This window comes from Borostomias antarcticus (assembly GCF_949987555.1).
Source record: "Borostomias antarcticus genome assembly, chromosome: 2".
NCBI lineage: Eukaryota > Metazoa > Chordata > Actinopteri > Stomiiformes > Stomiidae > Borostomias > Borostomias antarcticus.
This window is the reverse complement of record NC_140235.1, coordinates 32,142,276-32,165,419: the sequence shown is the minus strand read 5'-3', so window position 1 is coordinate 32,165,419 and position 23,144 is coordinate 32,142,276. Positions and strand designations below refer to the sequence as shown.

Here is a 23,144-nt window from a genome sequence, read left to right as displayed (position 1 = left end):
TTTTTTCCCGCAATACTGCATGGATTTTCTGAGGTGCAGTATTGATAGTAAAAGAAAATAGTTTTTTGCACAAGGAAAAATATACAGAACACAATATAATTAAGGATAGAATTCAGTCATAGATGAAATGAGATTCATGATTTTAAATCACCTCTTAGATCACCTCCAAGGAGCAGGGGATGGAGTTGTATTTTATAGCTTTATTTAAAAAGTAAATATGAGTATCGCAATATGTATTGTATCGATGTATGTATCGTGATACGTATCGTATCATGAGGCCCTTGCCAATACCCAACCCTAATGCTAAATATAGCTAGGCTTACCGTTTGCTATAGACTCACTAAAGGCCTAAGTCACATCAATTATATAACTGTAGGTTAAGTGCTTGACAGAAACGTGACCTCTGACCTCTACGCCCCTGGGGAGTGTGGCTCAGGCCTAAACTCTCCATGGCTACCGTCTCTAGGGGCAGAGTAGACCCTGTCTGGCAGGCCCTCGTCTCAACTCCTCAACTCCTCCCCCTTTCCTGTTTGAAAGGTGAACACAATGGGGGACCTACTGACATCATCTGTCCCTGCATCCTGTCCCCCCCCCCCTCCCCCCCCGAGGCACGGACCGGAACCCAGCCTCCTCTCTACTGACCCAGATCAATGCAGTCTGCAGAACGGGCATATGTCTAAGGGCCACTTTGTCATGCCTGTCCCACAGGTTGACAATGTCAGACAGTGACAATAGACGTGTGCCGGCTGCCAAGATACAGTAGGGGACCAGCTGCCATGCCATGCCATCTGCCTCCCCATGGGCTACGGCATGGCCAAGGCTAGTCTAGTAGTAGTAGCTCCAAGGCTAGTCTAGTAGTAGTAGCTCCAAGCCTAGTCTAATAGTAGTAGCTCCAAGGCTAGTCTAGTAGTAGTAGCTCCAAGGCTAGTCTAGCTCCCAGGCTAGTCTAGTAGTAGTAGCTCCCAGGCTAGTCTAGTAGTAGTAGCTCCAAGGCTAGTCTAGTAGTAGTAGCTCCAAGGCTAGTCTAGTAGTAGTAGCTCCCAGGCTAGTCTAGTAGTAGTAGCTCCAAGGCTAGTCTAGTAGTAGTAGCTCCAAGGCTAGTCTAGTAGTAGTAGCTCCAAGGCTAGTCTAGTAGTAGTAGCTCCAAGGCTAGTCTAGTAGTAGTAGCTCCAAGGCTAGTCTAGTAGTAGTTCCAAGGCTAGTCTAGTAGTAGTAGCTCCAAGGCTAGTCTAGTAGTAGTAGCTCCCAGGCTAGTCTAGTAGTAGTAGCTCCCAGGCTAGTCTAGTAGTAGTAGCTCCAAGGCTAGTCTAGTAGTAGTAGCTCCCAGGCTAGTCTAGTAGTAGTAGCTCCAAGGCTAGTCTAGTAGTAGTAGCTCCCAGGCTAGTCTAGTAGTAGTAGCTCCATGGCTAGTCTAATAGTAGTAGCTCCAAGGCTAGTCTAGTAGTAGTAGCTCCAAGGCTAGTCTAGTAGTAGTAGCTCCAAGGCTAGTCTAGTAGTAGCCTAGTAGCTACCTAGAGCTCCTCAAGTCGATAGCTCATAGCTACTTTGCAACAAGCACTCACACTCCCTGAGATAAACAAGACAAAACAAAGTGATTAGTCTCCTGATTCTGAGGAGATGGTTGTGATGAAAGTCATGAACATGGTGTAATGCGCAGCGTCAGTCTTGTAGGCTACTGTAAGTTAGTAAGAACTGCCCAGGGGTTGAGGGTTGTTAGGGATGACTACTAAGGAATGCACAGCCCTGAACACTGTAGCAAAAAAGGAACAGAGGGTACTAACATAGGTGTCAACCGTGTGAGGGGAAAATTCCATCGAGACCCTCTTGACCCCCAAAGACACCTGTTCAAAACCAGGTGAACAATGCAATCAATAACGCTAGTACGTTATACTGTACATGATCAGTGGCACAAAAAAAAAAAATCCAGATAGGCTATTCCGTTATCACCGTTGATCTGTAGAGGCCTCAAATTCCCGTCATATAACACAAATGTGAAATATGAGTAGGATGCTCGTCCGCTGACAGGTGCACCGATCCCCAATCATAAACACCAGCATTGTTTTCTGCTGTAGCAAGCATTCAGACGTACTAGCTAGGCTAGCTTTATCCTGTCAGGCTGTTGACAGCAAAATAGCTCGATCGCTGTTACCAAGCTAGCTAGTATCAACAAGCTACTTACTCAGTGGCCCACCAGGTCCCAGTACCTGGTCTTTGCTAGCGGGCGGAGTGCCGCTCTGCCTCTCGAAGTTGCCCGGGTTCGAGAAATAATCCCTCAATCTCGGAAGCTCTCTCCCGGCTTCCAGCAGTTCGGTATGAAACTCAAGGGCCGTAAGGATGTATTGATCCCGCAATAGCTGAGCGGCAATGACATCCACCGATACTCGTGTCTCCGTGTTGGCTGCCATAGCGGCAGCCGCGGTCGACACCGAGATGCCTTCCACACTGGGACTAGTTCGATTGCTTGACAGAAGCAGCGCCGCCGGGGGCTCCGCGTCAGCCTGCGGGGAAAAGGGATTGCTCGTCGGGGGCCTCGGCGCTCCATCGCTCGGACTCGGAGCATTGCCATCCGGTCTCTGTTCAGCCTCCTCTTCGGAATCGCTGAGATTAAACGGGTTGACGCTACCCGCCGCCATTTTTGCACTGTATGGATTTTATACAGCAACCAAGCTAGCTAGCTAATAACTAGACCCGTCTTCCTGCTGGACGGACGGCTAGCGAGGCAGCTACTTGGTGGACTAGTCTAGCGCAAGTGGAAAAGCGGAGATGTGATTGGTCGGATCGGTGGAATGTCATCCCAGGACCCGCCCTCCACATGGGTTTGTGGGTTCCGATTGGCTACGGGAGGAGCTGGGAGCAAAACTGGGCAGGGCAGGTTTTGACAGCTGACAGCAGCACCGTGGTAGAAAGCTGCTCAACCAAATAAAAGTCAATACTCTTTATATCAACCACATCTCAACGGGAAAGCGACGGGAAGTCATCATTCCCCTCAGTGGTGATTGTCATATTTTGCGTACACGTGTCGTCGTGTTCAACCTTCATTTGGTCTGCAAAGAAAGCAGGTAGCTAGTGCTATAGTGTGTCTGTAAATTGAACTACAATACCCACAAGTCATATGTACAGTAGAGTTCAAAAGCCATACACAACAAGGAAGTGGACCCAGGGACTGATTTCTTCAAAGGTTTTAAGCTGCTTATAAATTAGACAGACAGTGGCTTTTGTAAAAGCACGTTGCGTCGATAGATTAGCTGCCAGCCACACGGTCCCTGTTTCGCCGTGTGTACAGTAAAAGTCAGTTCAGTTGCATCGCTAGCTTACTACCAACAACTATCTTAGCCAGGACACTGACATGTGTCGGTATGGGTGATGATGAATGACCTGAAACACTGGTCTTGATTTACTCAAGATTCCAAACGAGATTTGTGGTTGGACTTGAAACGCAGAGGCGAAGAGAGGTAAGAACCAGATCATTTCTAAGATGGTCTCTCCTCTGCAGTAACGTTGCTTTATACAGTACTATTATTGTGCATTATGTATGCACGTATAAATAGCCTACGTGTATTTTGTCAACCAACGACAGAGCACAAGCTATCATAATTTATAATAATGAAGATAATTCGAGAATGTAACAGTTCATAGATGTTGATGCCACTGTGGCTTCAGCGAGTAGACATTGCGTATTGAAAGGTCGTTTATTTTTCGGGCTATTCCTTCACATTGAGGCCCTGATCCATAACCCTCTGACCTTCTTGTGACATATGGCTGTTCAGCTCAGACAGGGTTCCCCCATCCCTTTATTTCTCCATGTACAGTGCTAGCAGGCTCACTCTTGCTGTCCATCTCCTCTAATCCTTCTGGCCTCCTCCCTCTCCCTCTCTCCCCTCCTCTCTCCCCTTCTCCCTCTCCCTCTCTCGCCTCTTCCCTCTCTCTTCTCTCCCCTCCTCTCTCCTCCCTCTCCCTTTCTCCTCTCTTGTCTCCTCCCTCTCCCTCTCTCCCCTTCTCTCTCTTCTCTCCCCTTTCTCCCCCTCTCTCCCCTTCTCTCTCCCTCTCTCTTCTCTCCCCTCCTCTCTCCTCTCTCCCCTCCTCTCTCCCTCTCTCCCCTCCTCTCTCCTCTCTCCCCTCCTCTCTCCCTCTCTTCCCTAGTCTCCAGGCGGCCATCATGAGGATGATCACGTTCTTCCTGGTGGGGCTTCTGGTCCACGTAGTTTTCTTTGTCTCCATCTTTGACATCTACTTCACGTCTCCCCTGGTCCATGGGATGACCCCCCAGGTCGTGCCCCTGCCCCCCCCGGCCGCGAGGCTTGTGCTTGTGGTTGCAGACGGCCTGAGGGCAGACAGCCTGTACACACTCCACCCCAACGGTTCATCCAGAGCACCGTACTTAAGGTCAGCTCATCCGTGTGTGTGTGTGTGTGTGTGTGTGTGTGTGTGTGTGTGTGTGTGTGGAGGGGAGCTCGTTATAATGTGTGTGTTCACTGCTGACTGCTGGTATTGTGTCTCTGACCTTAGAGATCCTGAGACGGCAAACACACCTCACTCTATTTCACTATGTGTGTTTGATATGTTTATGTGTTAGATGATGTGGGCAATGTTTGTGTGTGTGTGTGTGTGTGTGTGTTTATAGCACTGCTTGTAAGCTGGGTATCCTGTGTGTGTGTGTGTGTGTGTGTTGTGCAGGAGTGTGATGGAGGAGAAGGGTAGTTGGGGTGTGTCACACACTCGTGTGCCCACTGAGTCTCGGCCTGGTCATGTGGCTCTGATCGCTGGATTCTACGAAGACGTTAGCGCTGTTGCTAAAGGTTGGTGTGTGCGTGTGTGAGTGTGTGAGTGTGTGTGTGCGTGTGTGAGTGTGTGCGTGTGGGATTGCATGCAACCATAATATCTCAGAGATTTTCAATAGAGCCTTTTAGACTTTTGAATCTCGTGTGTGTGTGTGTGTGTGTGTGTGTGTGTGTGTGTGTGTGTGTGTGTGTGGGTGCATGCGGCTTGCTTGTATTTGTGTGTGTGTACTTTTATGGCCATGTGGTGATGTGTGTGTGTATTTAGGCTGGAAGGAGAACCCAGTGGAGTTTGACTCTGTATTCAATGAGAGCAGACACTCCTGGTGCTGGGGCAGTCCTGACATCCTTCCCATGTTTGCTAAAGGTAAACAAGCACACACACACACACACACATACACACACACGATAAACAAACAACAAAGAGTTGACGATGCTCTGGTGTTTTCAACATGCTCTATCCTGCAGGTGCGAGTGGAGACCATGTATACACACACACCTACCCAGCAGAAGAGGAGGACTTTGCATCCACAGATGCCTCTAGATTAGACACCTGGGTGTTTGAAGAGGTCAAGGTGCAGTTCATCTACATGTGTCCATCATTATCACTTGGGAATAGAGCAATCATAAGCAACATCCCCCCTCTCTCTTTCTCCCTCTCTCTCTCTTTCTTTCTCTTTTTCTCTTTCTCTCTTTATCTTTCTCTCTCTTTCTCTTTCTCTCTCTTTCTCTCTCTCTCTCTTTCTTCCTCTCTGCCCCTCTTCTCTTCCCAGTCTTTCCTCCTGTCTGCTCAGAGCAACATCACTCTGCTGTCCAGCCTGCATGAAGAGCAGAACGTCTTCTTCCTGCACCTGCTGGGTATCGACACCAACGGACACGCCCACAGGCCCATGTCACCGTGAGTGGGAAACCTCGTCATCGCAACCGCTAACTAGCATAGCTCCCGTGTTGTGCTTTACAGTACTTGTTTATTTACTACCCTACGAGTCGAAGGACCTGTTTGTTTGTTTACTTTGTTTGCTTGTTTGTGCACAGGGAGTATCTGGAGAACATAGGTCTGGTGGACTCTGGTGTAGCAGAGCTAGTCTCAGTATTGGAAGACTTCTTCAATAACGATGGAAGAACTGCCTACGTCTTCACCTCCGACCATGGCATGACCAATTGGGGTGAGAGAGAGAGAGAGAGATAGAGAGTGAGAGAGAGCGATAGAGAGAGAGAGCGATAGAGAGAGAGAGTGAGAGAGTGCGATAGAGAGAGAGAGAGGGAGGGAGAGAGAGAGAGAGTGAGTGATAGAGAGAGAGAGAGCAATAGAAAGAGAGAGAGAGAGAGAGAGAGAGAGAGCGATAGAGAAAGAGAGAGCGATAGAGAGAGGGAGAGAGAGAGCGATAGAGAGAGAGGGAGAGAGAGTGTGTGTGTACCAAATACAGTACTTACTGTACCAGTTGTCAAAATACGTGCCATGTATCAGTATATAAAGTCTGTGTGCGTGTGTGTGTGTGCATGTGTGTGTGTGTGTGTGTGTGCGCGCGCGTGTGTGTGTGTGTGTGTGATCTCCAGGCTCCCACGGAGCAGGACACCCCTCAGAGACCCTGACCCCGCTGGTGGTGTGGGGGGCCGGGGTTCACGGCGCTCAGAGGGTCCTGGAGCCCCAGGGGTACCCTGACCAGTACCTGCGAGGTAGAGCAGTGCAGCCAGCAGAGCGTCACTCCCTCTCTTTACATCAGGACCCGTCACAGCTCTCCTTTTCTCTGCTCATTCAGATTGGCAGCTGGAGAGACTTCGCAGGGTTGACGTCAGTCAGGTGAGACCTCACTCTCTCCACTCTCTCACTGTGGCGCACTCTGATGATGTCACTCTCTCACTGTGGCTCACTCTGATGATGTCACTCTCTCCACTCTCTCACTGTGGCTCACTCTGATGATGTCACTCTCTCCACTCTCTCACTGTGGCTCACTCTGATGATGTCACTCTCCCCGCTCTCACTGGCTGCGTTCCGAATCGCCTACTACCCTACTATATAGTATGCCAAAACAGAATGTAGTATGTCCCAATACATAGTATGCCACATGCAGTATGGCAAAAATACCAGGATGTCCTACTACATCCGATCGTATTTTGCAGTATGCAAGCCAGCAGGCTTTTCTGGCTATTCTGACCCACAATCCTGTGCGCAGCGGAAATGTGCGTCACATGTTCGAGTTGTGACAGCTGTAGATGAATGTCGCGTTATGGACAGCGACGGATGTGGGCTAATTTCAAGGCGCAATGTTATGACAAGGTAGTATGTCCCAATTGGATGCCTACTGCTTGCAAAGTACGTACTTTCTAAGGGCAGCTGTAGTAGGTACTGGTAGTAAGAAGTAGAAGTATGCGATTCGGAACGCAGCCTCACTGTGGCTCACTTTGATGATGTCACTCTCTCAACTCTCTCACTGTGGCTCACTCTGATGATGTCACTCTCTCCACTCTCTCAGGCCCAATCTCAAACCACCCCCTAAGCCCTCGCCCTATCCACTCCCCCTCCGTTTGCGCGTTCACGCCGAGCTTCGCCATGTTAAGGGACGTCCCAAACCAATTATCGCGGAGTGCGCTTGGAGTGCGAGTGGGCTGTCAACCCCTTTAATAGCAAGCCTGCATCGGTGCAAGCTCCCGATAGCCGAAGCAGGAAGTGCACGTGCCAAATAGATGCCGCAGGAAACCACATATAAATAAAGTTCCGTCTTCCTACACTGTCAATTATTTTAGATTATTTTACAGCATTCAAACATTTGTTTTTCTCACACCGATTTCACTGCATCAAACAAAATCGCAGAATATGGTGTCAAAAGATACACCCAAGTGATACAATCACTTTATCCCTAGATCACTTGACTTGTTGCAAACTCTTAAAAGCCTGTATTCATAGCCGACATAAAATAAATCTAAATAGGCCTAGGTCTACGTCAAATGTAGCCTACATCATATATTCCTTTCCATTAGGCTGCGATATGCAAATAGATCTTCACAAAAGAAGGAATGCTGCCAAAGAGGCATAGGAGTAAGTTATTAATTGATTTATGTATTTGTCTCGGGACAGTGTTATAGTATTAATTTAGTTAGAGTTCATTTGAAAAAACATTTCCGTTTGGACTTTTGACCATTTCTCATCATACATGGATTTAATTATAGTGATTTATATTTGTATTATAAATCCTAAACATTTTTCCCATCAATCACCTAAACATGCCATGGTGACGGCCCTGTCCCGGTCGGTTCCGGTGGAGTGGGGAGTCCATCCCACATTTGGGCCCAATCCCAATGTCCCCTAAACCCTCAAGCCCTGAGCCCTCACAGACTTATTGACGTCACCTGGTGAAGTGATCGAGTGTGAGAGGCTGCAAGGGCTCGAATTGGTATAACAAGGAATGGGACAGCACTTGTGACATCACATTACGTTGACGTGAAAACATATTTCTTACTATTGTGGGCGTGGGGCTTTTTTTTAAATCAATTTGTAAATTGTACATGTTTTTCTTGTAGGCCTTCGTGTAAATTAATTTTGGCTGAGTCAAATCCCCTTTTATTATCAGAACTCTCTGTGTTACCCTCAAAACATTTGTTCAACTTGAAATCATTTCATTTTGTGGTCATATGCGATCGCATCTGCGATCAAATATCAACCCAACCCAGTATTTGTTAGTAGGATCGCATCGATCCTACATTACTGCCTGTGATTCTTGTTTGTGATGAATCCAAAAGTATTAACTTAAGAATGATAATATATTATGTATACACATTCCTGCACCTCACAACTCTTTCCATATTCATGTTGGAAATCTCAATTCAAAGAACACTGCACCGAAATGGGTCATTAATGTCATACTGCTTTTAACTGGGCAATCATATGATTTAGAGCAACAGAAATCGATGTAAATTATAACCATAGCCTACATAATTTTAAACAAATCACATTATACAAACCCATGGGGTTAATAACCCATACTTAAAAATAATGAAACCAAATTAATTATAAGGCTACTTGTGCAGATAAGCAAGTCCAGCTGAAAACATGAAAACATATTTTGTTCTGTAACGTGAACGTTACGGTTGGTTGATCTGTCCGTGCTTGTTTATTGGCTGTTCTTCAGGTAACCCCGTGTTTCACGTCACGACGCTATGAACTGTGGGTAATTCCCTTGGGCTAAGTCTGCAGAAATGCAGACTTACGGGAAGGGGCCATAAAGGGCTCAAAATGGCTGCCGGAGAGCCCTCGCGCACTTGCCGAGTTGACATTGGGACACCCCTAAGCCCTCGCGGACTTCGCGGGAGCGCGCCCTTAAGTCTGCGAGTCTGCAAGGGTGGACATTGGGACTGGGCCTCAGATTGGGATTCAGCTACTCTCTCCACTCTCTCACTGTGGCACACTCTGATGATGTCACTGCCTCTCACACTGCGCCGCCTGATGATGTCACTGCCATTCAGGCACTGTAATCTCAGGATTTTAAGCAATGTCTACAAATAAACAATAAGTACTGTAACAGAAACCATTTTGTGCGTGTGTGTGTGTGTGCGTGTGTGTGCGTGTGCGTGCGTGTTTGTGTACAGGCTGACATAGCACCTTTGATGGCTTCTCTTATTGGAGTCCCCATCCCACTCAACTCTGTGGTAAGTCATGCTTCTCAAAGTTGAGAATCAAAATCAAACGTGAAACTAACAAACAAATATGCGAGGCAAGTTTATTTGTATAGCACATTTTAGCAACAAGGCAATTCATAGATGAAGATATATATATATATAATTGCAATCGTTATTGTTTTGTTCAAGCGATTCCATATTCCCTATGACTGTAAACCGTGTCTTAGGGTTTGTGGGTTGGGTTAGAGTGTCCTGTACTAGCAGGGTTAGGGTTGGGTTAGAGCAGGGGTCTCAAACTCAAATTGGCTTGGGGCCACTGCTGGTATCGTCAACTCATAGGAGGGCCACGTCAACTTCAACTACTACTAACTATAAGAAAGTGCAATATTTTGGAAAATATCATTTTTCATTTCCATAACTAGACTCACAACTCTAAATGTTGCAAGACTATTCCATAACTAACATTTTCATCATACAAATTCAAACCGGTTTCCATTCATTTTAACATATTTTAACAGTTAGTGCTGCAAATCTTTTTTCCTAACTTTTATTTTATCTTGAATAGCCTACATTTGTACTTTGTTCTGTTTCAGCTGCAATATGCATCACTACTGTAAGCCTGCCCTGGACCTGTACTTGCATTTATTAAAGTTCAAGTTTGTTTCCATTTCTTACCAGACACTTGAATACATCTGTAGGCTACAACTCTATTTCTTCCCAGACACTCATCTTGAAAGACTGCTGAGATGTTAGCCCTCTCAGCTGTGTGGCTCGTTTTTTCCTCTCGTCTCCCTATGACACTGTTCTCCATGTGTAGTAATGAATAGCTCTTGACATTATATTCCTTCAGAACGGCAACTTTGTTCTTGCCACAGGCAGGTAGCATTTCCCATTGAACTTCACAAAAAATACTGCAATGTCCATATTTCTTGAAACCGTCTGTGTTCCTAACGTTAGTTAACCATGAAAACAGCCTCTCGGTGGCGAGCTGCATTCCGTTCATAGTTCATAGTCGCGTGCGGATTGATTGCACCTGTGACTATGCAGTGTTCACCTGGCGTGCTACGCACAGAATTTCGCCCCACGTTTGAGCGACTTGAATATCGCATTGTAGGCCTGCCTGCCGGCGCCGTTTATAAGAAATTATTTTGCGGGCCGGATTACATGATATTTCTGACATCATGTCACGGGCCGGATGGAGGGGTGTGGCCGGCCGCAAATGGCCCGCGGGCCGCGAGTTTGAGACCCCTGGGTTAGAGTGTCCTGTACTAGGGTTAGGTTAGAGTGTCCTGTACTAGCAGAAGCATGCTTGGTGTTTGTTTTGTTCCGTCGTCTCCCAGGGTGTGTGTATATATATATATATATGTGTGGGTGTGTGTGTGTATATGTGTATATATGTATATATCTATGTCCCAGGGTGTGTATATATATGTATATATACAGTATATGTCCCAGGGTGTGTGTATATATCTATGTCTATGTCCCAGGGTGTATATATATATATATATATATGTCCCAGGGTGTGTGTATATATCTATGTCCCAGGGTGTGTGTATATATCTATGTCTATGTTGCAGGGTGTATATGTATATATCTATGTCCCAGGGTGTATATATATATATATATATATATATATATATATATATATATATATATATATATATATATCTATGTCCCAGGGTGTGTGTATATATCTATATCTACTGTATGTCCCAGGGTGTATATGTATATATATATATATCTATGTCCCAGGGTGTGTGTATATATCTATGTCTATGTCCCAGAGTGAATATATATATATATATGTCCCAGGGTGTGTGTATATATCTATGTCTATGTCCCAGGGTGTGCTGCCTCTTCTCTACCTGAACAACACTGAGCAGTTCAAAGCTGAGAGCATGTTGTCCAACGCCCTGCAGATACTGGAGCAGTTCCAGGTGCAGTATGCTAGCTCGCAGCTTCCCATGCTAATACGGACATACCGTATGAACACATTCAAATGTATGTCCATGAATGGATTTGTCTGGTTGACTCAGACTCTATACATGTGCTTCTCTGTCCAGGTGAAGATGGCTCAGAAACAGGAAACCACTCTATCATGCTTCTTTACTCCATATCAGTAAGAAAGATTCAGATTTTTTTTCTTTTACATGACTTGAGAGATGTTAGTGTACGGTATTGAATCAGTTTGCAGATGAGGGGTGGTGTACAGCAGCTGGGTGTAGAGGCAAGGCAAGTGCTTTACATGAGACATTAAAAGCATCAAGACAAAGTGCAACACATAAAGGTCATATAAAACGAAATGCAAAAAAAGGACACTTCAGAACAGTGTAAAAGCAGTGGCAACGCGAAAACTCAGCGTGTGTGTGTGGGAGGCTGTGTCTACATGCATGTGTGTGTGTGTATCCCCTCACCTGGCCTGTGTGAGTGGTGTCTGTGTCTCTCGCCCAACCGGTGTGTTCTCTCCAGGCTGCTGACGGAGGCCAGGCAGGCGGAGTTGGTCCGGCAGGCCCGGGTCCTGATCCAGCTGGAGAAGTACACAGAGGCTGTGAGTCCAACAGTACCCAGAGACCCAGGCTGAGTCCAACAGTACCCAGGGACCCAGGCTGAGTCCAACAGTACCCAGGGACCCAGGCCTACTTTATCGTCACACACACGTAGCCATTTCATGAATACATGTAATTTATCTGCTGTCTGATTCTCTCTACCCAGATCTCCCTGTGCAGGTCTCTGATCTCCCATGCCTTGGAGGGGCTGGCATACTACCACACCTACGACAGGCTCTTCCTGGGCTGCAGCGTGGTGCTGGGGTTTGTAGGCTGGACCTTTTATGTAGTTCTACTGATATTGAAGACCCACGCCAGTCTCAGGAGACCACCCACTCACACAGGCCAGGTGAGGGGACACACACACACACACACACACACACACACACACACGTGTAGACACAGGCTCCCACACACACACGCTGAGTTTTCATGCTGTGTCTGTTTGCCGTAGATGTCGGGCAGAGCCCTGGACTGGGTGTGTGTGTGTGTCACGGGACTCATAGGAGTCTTCCTCCTGGTTCAGAAGAGTCCTCCAACCTACTACATCTACTGCCTACTGCCAGTTCCTGTGTGGTACTCTGTCCTCAAAGAGTGGGTCCTTAAACACACACACACACACACACACACACACACTCACTGATCAATGACAGTGAAATTGAGCGAATCAGACGGACCAGTGTTTTGATGTTTTGTTCTAACCTCTCTTTGTTTTGTCAGTGGATGAAAGGAAGTAGTTTTCCTCTGAAAGAAAGTAGTTTTCCTCTGACCTGAACGTGCGTCATAACAGTTTCTGTTCATGGTTATTGAAGGGCCTGTGTGTTCTGTATTTATTCAAATGGTTTAAAATGTATAAAGCTGTGTGTGTGGCTGTTTGTTTCTGTGTGTGTGTGTGTGTGTGTGTGCGTGCGTGTTTCAGGTTTGGAACGCTAGCGGACCTGATGCGGTCAGCCCCATCTCTCCCCCTGTGTAAATGTTTAGGCTATTTTGTGTTGGTCACGTTCGGGATAGAACTACTGGTAATTATCAACCAATCAGTGATACTGTATGCAGCGATTATGTATTATATCAAGTCTAATGACTTAATCCATAAGGCTCTATCGAAGATCCACAAGCAAAAAGCTTTGTGTCAATACCTTCCCCCAAAGCATTTTATAATTCAGTGGATGAAAATCAAATAACCTAATGCTTCAAAGCTCTTGGGAAATTATGTTTCATTGTCTTTATCGCCCCCAGGTGGCGAGTTTCTTCCATCGCGCCATGCTCACTCTGGGGCTGGTGGTTCTGTCTGTCTGGCCCATGCTCTCTGGACTCCACAGGACGTCCAAGGTAAGCCAGCACAGAGAGACATGCCTAGAAGGGACTGTTGGACGATGATCAGTCATGCGTCGCCCCCCCCCCCCACTCTTCCTATCCAGGTTCGCTCAGTCAGCTGGTTCCTGGGCTGTTTGTGTTTGGCCACGTTTCCCATGATGCCCGTGGTGGGGAGAGAGCCTAACGTACACCTGGTGTAAGTTTGTTTGTTTATTTATTTAAAATAGGTACAGCACATATTAATACACATTTAAATAAATACATACATAAATGTAAATATGCCAGATATAGCCAACAGGCTAATTTTCATCTGTAAATCTGTAAGTAGCCGTAAGCTGTAAGTTTCTCCAACACTACCTTCACGTTTCCACCTAACCATGTGACGTATAGACATATATTTTATACACAATGTGCACACCTTTATATATATATTTCATACATATACTTGTACTACCTGTTTAACTGTATATCTTTGTATTCCTTTAGCTTTAACATAGATCTGTAAATTATCCAGGGCATATATTTTTCAGATCTTGTAGACATTTTGAATTTGTTATATATTTCGTATTTTTACTTGACTTTCTTCTACTTAATTACTTGTTTTACTCCACGATTAAGCACACTAAGGAGCTAGTGATTACATTTCAGTGCATATTATACCTGTACTATGTGTACATGTGTATCACCAATATTCCTCTGTTCACTCCAGCCTTTTTTCACAACATATACTCAGTTGACAGAGAAGCCGCTGGTAGAGGTTGTGTTGTGATGGTAGAGGTTGTGTTGTGATGGTAGAGGTTGTGTTGTGATGGTAGAGGTTGTGTTGTGATGGTAGCGGTTGTGTTGTGATGGTAGAGGTTGTGTTGTGATGGTAGAGGTTGTTGTGATGGTAGAGGTTGTGTTGTGATGGTAGAGGTTGTGTTGTGATGGTAGAGGTTGTGTTGTGATGGTAGAGGTTGTTGTTGTGATGGTAGAGGTTATTGTTGTGATGGTAGAGGTTGTGTTGTGATGGTAGAGGTTGTGTTGTGATGGTAGAGGTTGTTTGTGATGGTAGAGGTTGTGTTGTGATGGTAGAGGTTGTGTTGTGATGGTAGAGGTTGTGTTGTGATGGTAGAGGTTGTGTTGTGATGGTAGAGGTTGTTGTTGTGATGGTAGAGGTTGTGTTGTGATGGTAGAGGTTGTGTTGTGATGGTAGAGGTTGTGTTGTGATGGTAGCGGTTGTGTTGTGTCTCCGCTGCTCTAGGACCTGTGCAGGCGTCCTCACACTCCTGAACTCCGCCTGTTACCTGTGGTCGGCACGACGACGGACACCTCTGCACCTGGGCGACCGCCAGCTCTTCATCTCTCAGGTGCATAGAACTGTAGGCTTGACCTTCTGTGTGTGTGTGTGTGTGTGTTTGCACACTCACCAGTATTGTTCATGTGTGTAGATGCTCCATGTGGCAGTGTGTGCGTTCATCCCCACACTCACACACTCCAGCCTGCAACAGAAGCAAGGACTGCCTCTGCTCAACCAGGTCATCAGCTGGACCACACTAGGTTAGTGTGTGTGTGTGTGTGTGTGTGTGTGTGTGTGTGTGTGTGTGTGTGTGTGTGTTTGTGCGAGTGTGTGTGTGAGTGTGTGTGTGCTTACGTGCATGCATGTGTGTTCATGAATGCGTGTGTGTGCCTGTTAATATTGGCCTGACAAAGGGAGTAGTAGAACCTTCTCTCTGCCCTCACCGGGTTCCTCTGCTGGTTCCCATGTTGAGTAGACCCATCTCTCTGCCCTCCCCAGGTTCCTCTCTCCTGGTTCCATGTTGAGTAGAACCTTCTCTCTGCCCTCCCCGGGTTCCTCTCTGCTGGTCCCATGTTGAGTAGAACCTTCTCTCTGCCCTTCCCGGGTTCCTCTCTGCTGGTTCCCATGTTGAGTAGAACCTTCTCTCTGCCCTCCCCGGGTTCCTCTCTGCTGGTTCCATGTTGAGTAGAACCTTCTCTCTGCCCTCCCCGGGTTCCTCTCTGCTGGTCCCATGTTGAGTAGAACCTTCTCTCTGCCCTTCCCGGGTTCCTCTCTGCTGGTTCCCATGTTGAGTAGAACCTTCTCTCTGCCCTCCCCGGGTTCCTCTCTGCTGGTTCCATGTTGAGTAGAACCTTCTCTCTGCCCTCCCCGGGTTCCTCTCTGCTGGTTCCATGTTGAGTAGAACCTTCTCTCTGCCCTCCCCGGGTTCCTCTCTGCTGGTTCCATGTTGAGTAGAACCTTCTCTCTGCCCTCCCCGGGTTCCTCTCTGCTGGTTCCATGTTGAGTAGAACCTTCTCTCTGCCCTCCCCGGGTTCCTCTCTGCTGGTTCCATGTTGAGTAGAACCTTCTCTCTGCCCTCCCCGGGTTCCTCTCTGCTGGTTCCCATGTTGAGTAGAACCTTCTCTCTGCCCTCCCCAGGTTCCTTTCTGCTGATTCCGTGTTGAGTAGAACCTTATCTCTGCGGTCCCCAGGTTTCTCTCCTCTCTGCTGGTTCCCATGTTGAGTAGAACCTTCTCTCTGCCCTCCCCAGGTTCCTCTCTGCTGGTTCCCATGTTGAGTAGAACCTTCTCTCTGCCCTCCCCGGGTTCCTCTCTGCTGGTCCCATGTTGAGTAGAACCTTCTCTCTGCCCTCCCCTGGTTCCTCTCTGCTGGTTCCATGTTGAGTAGAACCTTTTCTCTGCCCTTCCCGGGTTCCTCTGCTGGTTCCATGTTGAGTAGAACCTTCTCTCTGCCCTCCCCGGGTTCCTCTCTGCCCTCCCCGGGTTCCTCTCTGCTGGTTCCATGTTGAGTAGAACCTTCTCTCTGCCCTCCCCGGGTTCATCTGCTGGTTCCCATGTTGAGTAGAACCTTCTCTCTGCCCTCCCCGGGTTCCTCTCTGCTGGTTCCATGTTGAGTAGAACCTTCTCTCTGCCCTCCCTGGGTTCCTCTCTGCTGGTTCCATGTTGAGTAGAACCTTCTCTCTGCCCTACCCTGGTTCCTCTCTGCTGGTTCCCATGTTGAGTAGAACCTTCTCTCTGCCCTCCCCGGGTTCCTCTCTCCTGGTTCCATGTTGAGTAGAACCTTCTCTCTGCCCTCCCCAGGTTCCTCTCTCCTGGTTCCATGTTGAGTAGAACCTTCTCTCTGCCCTCCCCAGGTTCCTCTCTGCTGGTTCCCATGTTCAGTTCCACCCGGCTGTTCCAGCGGCTGCTCAGCATCTCCCTGTCGCTCACGGCCTCCTACCTCCTCCTCAGCACCGGGTAACAAGCAGCTCCGCCCCACACACAGGCCTACCACTTTCCCTGGTTCCTACCACTTTCCCTGGTTCCTACCACTTTCCCTGGTTCCTACCACTTACCACTTTCCCTGGTTCCTACCACTTTCCCTGGTTCCTACCACTTTCCCTGGTTCCTACCGCTTTCCCTGGTTCCTACTCAGCTAGACATTGCACTGTTAGCCCTTTTCCATCAAAGTAACTCTGGTTCGTGAACCGGTTCGTTTCAGAATTCTTAGATCCTTGGTTCTTTCTAGGGAACGGGCCCGCGTTTTGACCGGTTTTGAGCGGAACTGTTGTACGTCATTAGCTTGGAGATACAGGCATGTGTAAATTCTTTAGGTGGTGTGTCACAAAAGTGGCTTGCGTAGTCTACTTCATTATAATTGTAGTAGGTCGCCATCACACTATTGTTTTAGCGATTGTCAATTATATCATTTGTATTAAGTCAGTTGGATGGCTGGTTATTCAGATAGTTGGCACTTAGCATAGAGAGAATGAGATCATTCACACTTGAGAGCCTTATTCCCTGCACACATTTACACATAGCTGAAGCGGTTGCTTACCACTCTTATCATGGAGTAAAGCACATGTGTTTACAGCAAATCTTGCAAATCTATAGACCGCGCCTGCGATATCATCACTTTGGGGTTCCCGAACTCATTTATTTTTGGTCGAAATGCTCGGAACCGTTCAAAATTAGGTTTCCAAACCGGCACCGAACCAGTTCCTTCTTGGTGGAAAAGGGCTATGTGTTTGTGTGTGTGTGCGCGCGCGTGTTTGTGTTTGCATGTGTGTGCCTGTGTTTGGCCTGGTTCATAGTCAACGCAAGTTACGCTGACGCGGCTGTGAACGCGGATCTACACAAGTATTTTGGTTCACTCTGAGCGCGTGGGGGTCGCGGCCTTGCGTCAGTGTCCCTATCGGTTCGTGTGTAAACAGCACTTGCGCTCGCGTAAAGTTAACATTTTTGGCATGACGTTTCTACGCACGTTTCTACGTTTCTACGCACGTCCCCTTACGTAGCCTTGCGTAGCTTGCGCTAGCGTAGCTTGCGTTGACTATGAATGAGCCCTTTGTGTGTTTGCGTGCGTGTGTTTGCATGTGTGTGTTTGCGTGTGTGTGTGTGTGTGTGTCATCATCATCATCAACCTTTATTTTACTAGGCAAGTTAATTAAGAGCAACTCTTATTTACAATAACGGCCTAGGTGGGTGTGTGTGTGTGTGCGCGTGTGTGTGTGCGCGCGCGTGTGTGTTTGCGTGCGTGTGCGCGTGTGTGCGCGTGTGTGTTTGCGTGTGTGTGTGTGTGTGCGCGCGCGTGTTTGCGTGTGTGAGCGTATGTTTGCGTGTGTGTGTTTGCGTGTGTGTGTTTGCGTGTGTGTGTTCCCCAGGTATGAGGCGCTGTTTCCTCCAGTGCTGTCCTGGCTGATGTTTGCGTGGATCAACATTGAGCAGGAGGCCGTGCTCTCACAGGGCAGCTCAGGGAGGCAGCAGGTACACACTCACCCACAACACCCCCTACTACACAAACATACACACACACACACACACACACACACACACACACACACACACACACACACACACACCTCCTAGTCCCTACTAACCCCCCCCCCACACACACACACACACACAGCACCCCCTAGTCCCTACTAACCCCCCCCCCACACACACACACAGCACCCCCTAGTCCCTACTAACCCCCCCCCCACACACACACACACACAACACCCCCTAGTCCCTACTAACCCCCCCGCCCACACACACACGCACACAGTGGCACAAGTCACTGTCAATCTCAGTAGCACAGTGAAATAAGTGATAATGAGATAATGTGTTCAGTGAGAGGACCACATTGGAAATACCTTTTTAACTTTGTCTTTATACTCGATGATTATAGTCATACACAAGTCTCCTTGGTGAATTTTTAACATTTTCCAACAAATAAATGTAACTACAACACCGACTTTACAGGGGATCCGTTTTATTCATAGCACCTCTGGTCTATTTCCACAGACGTGTCTCAGATCGCTCCCATTTAAATCATCCATGTGTAAATCAGCCAGTAAGGAACCACAGCTAGTGAACAGCCCCCTGTGCTCCCCAGGGCCCTAAACTCCCCCCCTGTATTTGCTAGTCCAGTTAACCCAGATGCTTGGCAAGGCCCCATATCATTGGAATGTCAATATACCTGCTAAGTGACCTCCTTGCTAGCATTGCTAGCATTCAATTCCTATGGGAGTTTTCTTAATATCTGCCTTTTTAATAAATGGCACACTAATTTATTCTGTGACCATTAACAGTGTGTTGCTCAGTTATATAATTATGTATTATGGAGCACACTTTTTTGCGTGTGTTTTCAGCTGTCCACCATAGACTTCGCTGAGAACATCGACATCACCAAAATCCGACAACTGAAGCTGGACGACATTCGACGATCCTACTTCTTTGTATCCTTCTACTGTACCTTGTTCTCTCTGTCATGTACATGAGGGGCCTGCGGGGGCAGTAGTGAGTCCAGAGAGACGAGTTAAAGTCGCACAGAAACGGACGTTTGAGATCATCTAACTTCCGTAGTTTGACGTATTTCCGACGCAAACAAGCTATGAGGGTGGGACATATGTTTAGAGGAATTTGATTGGAACATTGAGTGGACGGGTTTTAAGAACTTGAGACAGATTCGATAGAAGGATAGCGTTGATTGACGGGTGGATGTCGTGAGATTATTGGACTAAAATCTAAGGTACCTGTTGTCGTCATTGCACGTGACCTACCGTTTTCCAGGAAGTAAGAAATTATATACTTTGATATAAGATTACAACAAAAGTAGAATTTTGTAAAGTTTTTGGCATACATTGTTGAATAGGTGAACACTATGACCAATTATGTGAACCAAAATGGGACAGAATGCTTTTTTCATGTCAGTGCGACTTTAAGCCTAATTTATGCTTCTTGAAAAGTGTCACTCGACAAATGTCGCTCGACAAAAAAATAAGTGTTGCTTGACATGTAGCATTTATGCTTCGGGCGACACTTCGCATCGTCTATGGTTTGTTGTCATTCTGAGAGAAGCGGCATTCTGAGGGAAAGAGTTTAATCTGAGGTAAAGAGGTTATTCAGAGAGCGGATTTTATTGTGGTTTGTTTTCATTCTGATCGGCAAAGATGACTGTATTCCTCCCACGAATTCCGCAGTACTTGGGCATATGTGAAGGGGCAGGGGTGAATTGTATCGATGGGGATATCTCCTCACAAGCTCGGAGAGACGTTCCTCTACTCCTAAACGTCAAATGACGGCCAAAACTAAAACAAGGCGGAACAAGCGTATCCATGGCAACGCACAAGCCTTCTATCCAGCTATCCAATCACACTTCAGCGACAATATGTGACGGAGTCAGCGACATTAAAAAGATCCGTTGGTGCACGACAGCCCTTGGCGACACTTTTTTTCACAAAAAAAGTGTCGCCCATGACATCAAAAGTGTCAAACGACGGTTTTAAAAGTGTCGCTCGACGAAGCATAAATCGTGCTTAACTCCTACCGTAGTCTCACTATATCAGACAATATGAGATTAACGTCTACCGGGTTTTCTATATCCAAGGTAGTTGCTAGAATGGCGTCGAGAACTGCCGCTAACAAACCTACAGTACGCCTAGCTGTTTTGGATTGGTTCAGACCTCAACACACCTACGCCTAGCTGTTTTGGATTGGTTTTGCAATGCAGTTGTTGTTGTTTTTGTACCCTATTGGTTTCCACACAGCTTTAGCAAGAAAGCTGGGAATGCCCCCCTCTGCAGTTGAACGAAGAGTTTAGAGACTGAGACTGACTTTACTGAGAGTCTACACTTACCATAAGGTTTTAGACATGCTATGGTAGATAAAAACAGAAGAGACATGCTTTTTAAAATAGATATTGTACAACTGTGCCATGCAATCACAGGTCTTTATTATTGGCTTGGCCCTGATACAGAGGAAGTAGGCAGTTCATGGTGTCTCAACTTCGAAACCATGGCCTTCCTCTCTCCCGGGGCTTGTCTCATGTTAGGCTTTCTCTGTGTGCGCACCATGTGTAGAATATCAAAACAGGATCCAAACCCTAGGTCCTGTATAGTTCATAGCTATGAACTGTGAACTGAGCCAAGGGTTCAGCGGTTTTGCGCTGTCGGAAAGGACTGATGTGTTTCCATAACTGACCCTGGATCTGACTAATTGGTGGATGGACTATTTTCGATATTGGTGTGATTTATCTTCGATTTATGATGACAACTTGTGTGAATGAACTGATTGCAATTTGTGTTGTTGAATTGCCTTGCTTGATTTAGATTTTGCCCCGTATATTACCTGTGCATGTGCCTTTATTGCTCTATTGAATGCAACGCATTGGTATGGTGTCTTACTGAAATGTGTGGTATATGGTTACGAGGAAAAAATTATTTAATATTAAGAACGGAAACCTTGGTACCTGTTATGAGGGTTCATGAGAAGTCCATATAACATAAAATAACTGATACATGCACCCTTTGTGAGGTTGACTGACCTTAGGGGATAAAAGGAACCTTAAATCTTAATTGTCAGGTTTAGCCTGACTGGCAACCACATTAATCTAGTCAAACCGTCACAGTACAAATATGACCTCTCCCTTGACCACAGCCTCCCAGGTGTTCTTCATAATCACCGCATTCTTTGGAACAGGAAACATAGCCTCCATCAACAGGTAGGGCGGAGGATTCGACATCTCAACTAAGGTTATTAGTAGTAGTAGTATGATGGCACTGTACTTTAATACAGGTACATCACATAATGTGAACTGGCACTCTCTTCCATTGTACTGTATTTAGATTGATGATACTATTCTCTCTCTCTCACTCTCTTTCTCTCTCTCTCTCTCTCTCTAGTTTTGACCCAGCTTCAGTGTACTGCTTTCTCACTGTTTTCAACCCCTTCATCATGGGTGGACTGATGATGTGGAAGGTACTAAACCACACACACAAACACACACACACACACACACACCAAGGTAAAGGAAGCTCTCTGATGGCAGTGACTCACTGTGGAGAGAACTTGTATCACAGACATGGACAGTAAACACCATTAGCGCATTCTTGCAGGTGATCATCCCGTTCATAATAGTGATGTGCACCTTCGAGACCATCCAGGTGACCACACAGCTGTCCTCCAGAAGGTAAACCAGCCAGCCCAGTCTGAACCACACCCGTCCTCCCCTCACCCCCTTCATACACTACAATCTAATCTGACAGCGCATGGATGGGTGGAAGCAGTACCCTAACATCCTTGGTTTCCCCCATCCGCTCATGTTAGATCTATGATCACTTCCAAGGCTGAGGAACAAAAGTTCATTTTTTCCGGATGGAGACTTAAGCCCACATATATTGAAGCTCTTAAATATAAAAACACATTCCACCATCTCCATTAGAGCTAGGTTTATTCTAGGCCAGGCTGTGGTTTAGTTGCCATGCACTACAATCTGTTGTGACTGCATGTCGGTCATTAATTCTAGTTTCCTCGCTCTCTCCTTTTCTCTGTAGTCTCTTTCTCATAGTCTTGGTCATCTCGGACTTGATGGCGTTGGTAAGAGAGGACCATGTAGAGCGCTAGTGGATTTGAATGTTATTTATCTGTTTGTTTTAAAGGGAAAGATCCTAACTGTCTCTCCTCTTTTCCTCTCATCTCTTCTCTCATTGGCCAGCACTTCTTCTTCCTGGTTCAGGACTATGGGAGCTGGTTGGACATTGGCACCAGGTAGGTCACCTAGGAAATTAACAATAGCTTTTGGTATAGTTCTCTTTCTCACGTGCACACACACACACACACACACACACACACCCATATAAACCTGTTTTCCCGTTGTCTCTCTTCCTAGTATCAGCCATTATGTGATTGTGATGTCAATGACCATCTTCCTGATGCTGCTGAGTCTGCTCACCCACCTCTTCACCTCCAGGAGACTCACGCTGTGGAGACGCAAGATGCATTTCCCCTAAATTACCTTGTGTGTGAGTGCAAGAGAGTATGTGTTGGAGCACAGGTGTGCGTGTCATTTTTCTCAGGCTTCTGCAGTTTTTGTGATATTTATTTACTGTAAGATATGAGATAGTTAAATGTCAAGCAGGTGCCAGGTGTGTAACTTAAGGGTTTCAGTCAAGCTTCGGTTTTGATGTAGGTTGAAATGGTAGTATACGAGTGTTTATGAATGAATGAATGAAAGAATGAATGAATGAATGAAAAAAAATGTGTTGGACCTACACATATTGTACCCTTTGTGTGTGCACTGAAAACGTCTCACTGTGTCTGCCTACATTACTTGAAAGCTGTCTAATTGCGTACTCGATTTAGATTGAGTCAGAGTATACTTGAATAGTTGACATGTATTACATAGTTAATAGTGTTAGTGCCAAATATAAGGGACTTATATGATTCAAGTTGTGTAATGTAATTAAAGGGTCTAGGACCAACAACTACCTTGTTAATTTTAGCATGTGACACGATCGATTTGTAATTTAACAGTAATGTGGTTTTGTACAGTTCTTCTTCTATGGTGGAAATTATTTTTTACCCAAAATTTGTTTTGTTTTTTATTCAAACTTTATTTTACTAGACAGTAAGGCAGGGCTTTTGAGACCTGATA

The 23,144-nt window shown here is 46.4% G+C and overlaps 2 protein-coding genes across 10 annotated transcripts in view; one reads left to right on the top strand and one right to left on the bottom strand.

The window, feature by feature from the left end:
* relch (RAB11 binding and LisH domain, coiled-coil and HEAT repeat containing) overlaps nt 1-2,693 on the bottom strand; it is a 49,879-nt gene extending 47,186 nt beyond the window's left edge. For all 9 annotated transcript variants that reach the window (XM_084460018.1, XM_084460019.1, XM_084460022.1 and 6 more), the window contains exon 1: nt 2,180-2,693. In XM_084460018.1, coding sequence (XP_084316144.1) covers nt 2,180-2,633 — 454 coding nt within the window. In that variant the 5' untranslated portion in view covers nt 2,634-2,693. The remainder of the gene's footprint in view (nt 1-2,179) is intronic.
* Nucleotides 2,694-3,364: 671 nt separating this feature from the next.
* Nucleotides 3,365-23,144, top strand: pign (phosphatidylinositol glycan anchor biosynthesis, class N). The gene is made up of 29 exons (XM_084460094.1): nt 3,365-3,452; nt 4,141-4,383; nt 4,675-4,796; nt 5,044-5,142; nt 5,244-5,350; nt 5,549-5,673; nt 5,811-5,941; nt 6,333-6,452; nt 6,536-6,576; nt 9,360-9,419; nt 11,234-11,326; nt 11,453-11,508; nt 11,859-11,937; nt 12,102-12,284; nt 12,390-12,529; nt 12,855-12,954; nt 13,172-13,264; nt 13,354-13,445; nt 14,493-14,598; nt 14,680-14,788; nt 16,381-16,483; nt 17,890-17,992; nt 18,862-18,948; nt 21,157-21,212; nt 21,394-21,469; nt 21,607-21,680; nt 22,045-22,087; nt 22,206-22,258; nt 22,380-23,144. Exons 2-29 carry the CDS (start codon nt 4,157-4,159, stop codon nt 22,498-22,500), a joined length of 2,799 nt encoding a protein of 932 aa, XP_084316220.1. The 5' UTR covers nt 3,365-3,452; nt 4,141-4,156; the 3' UTR covers nt 22,501-23,144.